Source organism: Bubalus bubalis, chromosome 3 (genome assembly GCF_019923935.1).
Source record: "Bubalus bubalis isolate 160015118507 breed Murrah chromosome 3, NDDB_SH_1, whole genome shotgun sequence".
NCBI lineage: Eukaryota > Metazoa > Chordata > Mammalia > Artiodactyla > Bovidae > Bubalus > Bubalus bubalis.
The window spans coordinates 121,973,839-121,980,751 of NC_059159.1; the positions used below are offsets into that span (position 1 = coordinate 121,973,839).

The 6,913-nt window shown below is 50.1% G+C and overlaps 1 protein-coding gene across 1 annotated transcript; it reads right to left on the reverse strand.

The window, feature by feature from the left end:
- Positions 1 to 5,561: 5,561 nt before the first annotated feature.
- LOC112583493 (olfactory receptor 13C4-like) lies at positions 5,562 to 6,560 on the reverse strand. Its single transcript, XM_025279149.2, has one exon. The coding sequence runs from the start codon at positions 6,543 to 6,545 to the stop codon at positions 5,562 to 5,564; it is 984 nt and encodes a 327-aa protein (XP_025134934.1). The 5' UTR covers positions 6,546 to 6,560.
- Positions 6,561 to 6,913: the final 353 nt, after the last annotated feature.

Here is a 6,913-nt window from a genome sequence, read left to right on the forward strand (position 1 = left end):
TACTAGGAAACACACTGTGCTGGGGTGGGCCCGGATCAAGGCCCGAGCCCCCGAGGCCCAGCCTCCTGGTCCCCTGCCACGTAGACATCTCTCCTGCTCCCTGCCCTTGAGGACCTCGTAGTCCCTGCCCAGTTTAAAGTTAAGACTCTGCAATAGCACAGGTTTGCAGACTTGGCACGATGGGGCTTCAGAGACCCCAGGTTCCCTGTGCTGCCCCAGGAGGGCCTGGCTGGGTGAGGTGGGCACAGGAGAGACCCTGGACAGGAATCTGAAGACTGGGTCTCACTGCAGCCCTGACCCTTGGACATGAGGCTCGAGGGTTGTGATTCTGGGGCCTCGCCTGGGTGTCCAGGGTGTCTCCTGGCAAGAGTGCTGTGGGGACCTGCACTCATGAAAGGTTAAGGAAAGTGAATTGCTGTAGGGGGTGAAGCGCTGGACACTTGTTGGGGATGTGAAGTCAGGGATTGAGGGGGTGGGTGAGTTTCTGCAGGTCCCCTTTCCTTTTTCCCTTCCTATGCCATTCTCTTTCCTTCACATGAAACAATGATAACTTGACACAGCTCAGGGCTTAAAGAGCAGCCTTAAGTAACACCGCAACAATTGTAAACTTCCCATTTACTATGATTTGTCTCTTGGAATTTTTTTTGTCAAAACACAGGTCAAATAAAATATTGGCATTCGTCGCCACTTATTTTCCAGCTGCTCAGGACCAGGCCCATCTTGGCACCCCATGGATGCCCACAAACATCCAAACAAGCTCCATGACAGCACTCCCTCGCCCTCCAGCCTACTTCTCTTATCTTCCCAATCTCTCAGGGTGTCTCACAGCGTAGAGCACTATTGGCCCAAACAACCCAGAAGCCTGTCACGGCCCTGCAGTCCCCTCCTCCCTCAGCCACCTCTGCCATCAGTTGACTGTCCCCAGCCTTTCTCAGCTCCACCTGTTTGCCTGACTGCCCACCTGGGTCAGGCCCCATCGGTGTTTCCTCACTTCCTGCCCTTGGGCAGGGGCCTTTCTACTCTGTGCTCTATCTGAAGCCACATGGTCTTCCATTTCTCAAAAATAATATTTTTTAAAATTCAAAGCCATCTTCATTTTAGAAATATTGACCATTATTGGAAAGAATAATCAAGAAAACAGTATTTATCTGTAATCCCATTTCCCAGAGGAATCAACTGTTAGCTAAATTTTTTTATAGTTTTCTATAATTCTCTATAGACATACTTATTCATATATCCATAAGAGAAATACCTTTAAAAACTTGGATTATACTGAATACAAACTTATTTATTCTGCCTTTTTCTATTAATTACAGTCTGAGCATTTCAAATCATCAAATATTCTTCAAAAGATAAGATTTCTAATGGCTGGGTCACCATCTATGATTGGGCTCCACCAGGATTTATTTAAACATTCTGCTATGGTTGCGCTTGAAGAGTTTTACAATTTTTTTTTTTTTTTTTTTTACAGCAAATAACTCTCGGGTAATACCCATATAGAAATCTTTGCATCTCTAGTAATTTTCTCAGAGTATTTCCTAGAAGTATAGGGGTTGGGTCAGAAGGTTTGGTGTTTTGAAATCTCTTGATTCATACCCATAACGCAAATAGCTGGGATTCAGGACACAGTCAGCAGAGCACAGAAGGCCCTGAAGAGGGAGACAGAGCTGAGACAGACCCCGCCCAGGAAGGAGGGATCAGAAGGGGCTTTCTGGAAGGGGGGTGGGTGTGGGCACTGAGTGAGAACCGAATGAATTTCCATAATGCCAAGATATTGGGGAGGTGGTCTCTCTGGCCCCTGGTGTGCATACTGCATTCCTCACCTGAGATTTGCATCATTCCATCTGGTCCCCAGCCAGTAAAGCCCTGAGGACACTAGTACAGTGCCTAGCCTGGTGTGTGATAAGTGTTCAGTACAAGTTAGCTAAAGGGCCAGAGGTGTTTGGACATGAGAGGCAACAGCAAGGGGAAGACAGAGGGGCCAGAAGGGGCATGATGTTCATGGGGGAACTGGGACTAGTTCAGTGTGTCTGGAATGTGTGTGAGTATGGTGTGTGGTGGAAATAAGCAAGCAGTGATGAGGTTGGGCTGGTAGATGGTCTGGCTTTTATCCTAGGAGAGATGAGCAATGGTGACATTGGAGGGATTTAAGCAAGTGTGTAGTATGATCAGATTGGTGTGATTTTTTGTTTTCTTTTCTCAGACAGTTTTTTTTTGTTGTTGTTTTTTTTTTAGTTAGTGCAGAGGATGGATTTTAGAGTCTGGCACAGCTGTTGCACTATCTGAGAGAGAGAGGAGGTGACAGTGGCATCAGAGGAAGGAGAGGACTGACCAGGAGCTGCTGTGAGGTGGACGCTCTGGGCTGTGGTGATGGATTGGATGTGTGGGGTGGTGAGCGTGAGATATATACGCCTCTGATGACTGCCCGGTGTCTGGCTGGGTGACTTAGGGAGGGTTGGTGCTGTTCCCTGAGAGGGTGACAGACCTTTAGGGGCAGAGGGATGAGTTCAGCTGTGGGCAGTTTAAGTGTGAGGTGCCTTTGGGATTCCTGGAGGGGAAGGGCCAGCAGGAAGACCTTGCTGGGAAAAGCAACTGAACCACATCTGGAACTGTGGTCTCCTGGCTCCCCAAATGGTGGTCCTTTGCTGTCTCCTGACTTGTTTCACTAACTTCCTAGAAGGCAGGGCTGTTGCCACAAGATACTTTTGCTCCCCATCGTGTTTGTCCACACGTTCAGACTAAGCCCCTGACTGCCTAGTACAGCACAGGATCCAGTCCCCAGGTGTGACATGTGAGGGCTTTCGAGTGACAGTTCAATTCAGTTCAGTTCAGTTGCTCAGTCGTGTCCAACTCCTGTGACTCCATGGACTGCGGCATGCCAGGCTTCCCTGCCCATCACCAACTCCCGGAGCTTACTCAAACTCATGTCCATTGAGTTGGTGATGCCGTCCAACCATCTCATCCTCTGTCTTCCCCTTCTCCTCCTGCCTCCAACCTTTTCCAGCATCAGTGTCTTTCCCAATGAGTCAGTTCTTCGCATCAGGTGGCCAAAATATTGGAGCTTCAGGTTCAGCATCAGTCTTTCCAATGAATATTCAGGATTGATTGCCTTTAGGATTGATTGGTTTGATCTCCTTGCTGTCCAAGGGACTCTCAAGAGTTTTCTCCAACACCACAGTTCAAAAGCATCAATTCTTAAGTGCTCAGCTTTCTTTATGGCCCAACTCTCCCATCCATACATGACTACTGGAAAAACCACAGCTTTGACTAGACAGACCTTTGTCGGCAAAGTAACGTGTCTGCTTTGTAATATGCTGTCTAGGTTTGTCAGTTTTTCTTCCAAGTAGCCAAGTGTCTTTTAATTTCATGGCTGTGGTCACCATATACAGTGATTTTTGGAGCCCAAGAAAATAGTCTGTCACTGTTTCCATTGTTTCCTCATCTGTTTGCCATGAAGTGATTGGACTGGATGCCATGATCTTTGTTTTTTGAATGTTGAGTTTTAAACCAGCTTTTTCATTCTCCTCTTTCACCTTCATCAAGAGGCTCTTTAGTTCCTCTTCAATTTCTGCCAATAGGGTGGTGTCATCTGCGTATTTGAGTGACAGTTCAATAACCTTCTGTTGGGAAAGCTCTGTGGAGCTGCAGAGACAAGCCCCTAAAGAGTCCTGCCCTCGAGGCATCCGCATTGTTATGAAACATTGTGGACTCAAAGCAGAAGGGCTTCAGTTCAGTTCAGTCGCTCAGTTGTGACTGACTCTTTGTGACCCCATGGACTGCAGCATGCCAGGCCTCCCTGTCCATCACCAACTCCCGGAGTTTACTCAAACTCATGCCCATTGAGTTGGTGATGCCATCCAACCATTTCATCCTCTGTGTCCCCTTCTCCTCCTGCCTTCAATCTTTCCCAGCATCAGGGTGTTTTCAAATGTCAGTTCTTTGCATCAGGTGTCCAAAGTATTGGAGTTTCAGCCTCAACATCAGTCAGAAGGGTTTAAATAGCAAACAAAATGTGCCAAACAAAATGTGGTGGGATACAAAGGAGAGAGCCCCTTTAAAAAGCTAGGAAAGGCTGTGTTCAAGTGATGGTGTATAAGGTGGCTTGAATAAAAGCCCCAGATCTCCCCAGAGAACAGCATGAACAACATAGAGATGTGGGCAGTACAGACAGTGTAGAGAGGGGTTGGTGGTGTGCAGGGGTGAGTAGAACATCGGGCTCACAAAGTGGGGGCTGTTTTCTGGGGACCCAAGGACTCAGCTGAAGAATGTGGTCTTCCTGCTCTGATAATGGGGAGCAAGCATAGGTTCTTGGGTGGTGAATCAGCCAGAATCTGGCCAAAGTACAGGACCAGCGTGAGTGATGTAAGGCTTTGTTGTGGAGAACAGAGCTGTCATTTGTGGGAGCTGCAGGAGAAGCCTCTGCCGCGCTCGGCCTCTGCGCTTGGTGTCAGGTCTGAAGCTGCTCTCGGGTGGCGTGAAGGGGCAGGTGGGGACAGACCAGCGCCCAGGAGGACACGCTGGAACCCGTGTCTGGCCCTCGCTGCCTTGGACTCAGTGACACTGCTGACCCCAGGAGGAGCTGGCGCTCTCTGATTGGAGCTCCCTTCGCTCGGGCCTCAGAGCAGCTGCAGGTGGCCTGGCAGGAGCCCGAGGGGCTGCACTGACAGCAAGTGAGGGCTCCACCACCTCAGCGCGGCCTTGCCTCTTCTTTCCATCTCTTCCAGATTCTCTCGTGCTCAACCCGAACCCAGAATCTGAGAGGAAAGGAAAGTGTTGGAGGGCCGGTTGAAACCTAGCTGGATACTCCAGTCCAGAGTCACACAAGCCAGCTAACCAGTGCTCCCTGGGGTGATTAACCTGGAAGCAGCCAGTGAGGCACAGCTGGCCAGAGAATGGAAGCTCTAGAAACCTCTAGTAGCTCCTGGGTTGACGGTAGGGTAGTGGCATTGTCACCAGGCTCTTCAGGAATTCCTTACTCCTCCCCCTCCTTCCAGAAGTGGGGTAGGTGGGCACTCCCAGGCCTTGGTGTCGGCTCTGGCCTGTGCCTTGAATGATTGGCCAAGGAGGTAGAAGAGGAAGTACCCGGTCATTTCTGAGTGGAAGCTGAAAGAATCCACACAGGCTCTGTCATCTTCTCTTTTTCTTTTGCCATTTGACTAGCATTGTGCCATATGGCAGATGCTTTATCATCCTGAGGCCCACAGGATGAAAAAGATGAAGTAGATTCCCCCATCCAATCTCTGATGGACCTGGAGAGTGAGCAAGAAAAAGAACCTTTGTATTTTTAAGCCTCTGCAATTTTGAAGTCAAGCCACAGTATAACTAGTTCCCCAGGTGGCACTAGTGGTAAAGAATCCCCCTGCCAATACAGGAGACATAAGAAGTCCTAGTTCAATACCTGGGTGGGGAAGATCCCCTGGAAGAGGACATGGCAACCCACTCGAGTATTCTTGCCTGAAGAATGCCATGGACAAAGAAGCCTGGTGGACTAGAGCTCATAGATTCCCAAAGATTTGGCCAGGAGTAAAGCAACTCACCACACACACACCTGCCTGACGGTCTTAGAGAACAACAGGAAAGCCGGCCATCTTCCTGGAGAGGAGGTCTCCCTTCAACAGAGCTATAGCGGCAGCCTTCACCTCTGCATTCCTTAGGCTGTAGATGATGGGGTTAAGCGAGGGGGTCACGACCCCATAGAACAATGCAAGAAGCTTATCCAAGTAGAGGTCCTTGGCCTTGGGCTTGAAGTACATGAAGGAGATAGTCCCATAGAAAATCACCACCACTGTGAGGTGGGCAGAGCAGGTAGAGAAGGCTTTGTGCCGGCCGGCAGCAGAGGGCACCCTCAGGATGGCAGTGAGGATGAACACGTAGGACAGGAAGATGAGCAGCAGCGGGGGCAGTGTCACAACAGCTGAAGCCACCAATAATATCAGTGCATTGAGAGAGATGTCCCCACAGGCGAGTTTCAGCACCGCCAAGATCTCACAGAAGAAGTGGTTGATGATATTGTGGCCACAGAAGGGGAGGCTCCAGGTGAGAATGGATTGGAGAAGGGAGTTGGCAAAGCCAGCACCCCAGCTCAGCGTCACCATCCATGTGCACATGTGCCGGTTCATGAGCTCTGAGTAGCGAAGCGGCTGGCAGATGGCCACGTACCGGTCACACGCCATCATGGCCAGGAGCACACACTCCATGGAGCCCAGCGCCAGGGTCAGGTACATCTGCAGGGCACAGCCAGGGAAGGAGATGGTGCTTTGGGTTTCCAGGAAGTTGACCAGCATGAGAGGCACAAAGGAGGATGTGCCAGAGATGTCCATGAGGGCGAGGTTGCTGAGGAAGAAGTACATGGGGGTGTGCAGGCGGGGGTCCAGCATGTTCAGCCCAATGAGGAGGGCATTCCCCAGCACGTTCATGGAGTAGATGCCCAGGCAGAGCACAAACAGGACCATCTCTAGGTTGTGGTGGTCGTGTAGCCCCAGCAGGACAAACTCTGTCACGACCGTCTGGTTTGCCCCATTCGTCTCACTCTCCATCCATCTCATTCTCCCTCTTTTCCCCTCTGCACCATGAAGGTGTTGGATTAAGCACCAGTGGGCCTGGGAGCCAAGCAACGTGGATGTGTTACCTGGGGCGGGTCAGCCCTGCCTCTGGAACTCAGTTTCACCTTCGGTATAATGAGAGAATGGACTTCAAGTCTGCAAGCCAACTCTCTCAGTTCTGTAGTTCTGGTGTAACTTACAGGAGATGGGGTCCATTCTAATCTCCTAGGCTGTTCTCTCTTCTCCCCAGGCTGACCTAGGGGAGACAAGAGAATAAATTCTTGTTTCTTGAGCTCCTTTTGAATCTGCAGTGTTCTTGGCTGTTAAGAGGAAGCACGTTTTCTAGGTTATGACTTCATGCGGCTGAATGA

What these genes read in the sequence shown, in the direction of transcription:
- LOC112583493 (XM_025279149.2), bottom strand. Translation starts at nt 6,545, where the DNA reads ATGAGATGGATGGAGAGTGAGACGAATGGGGCAAACCAGACGGTCGTG.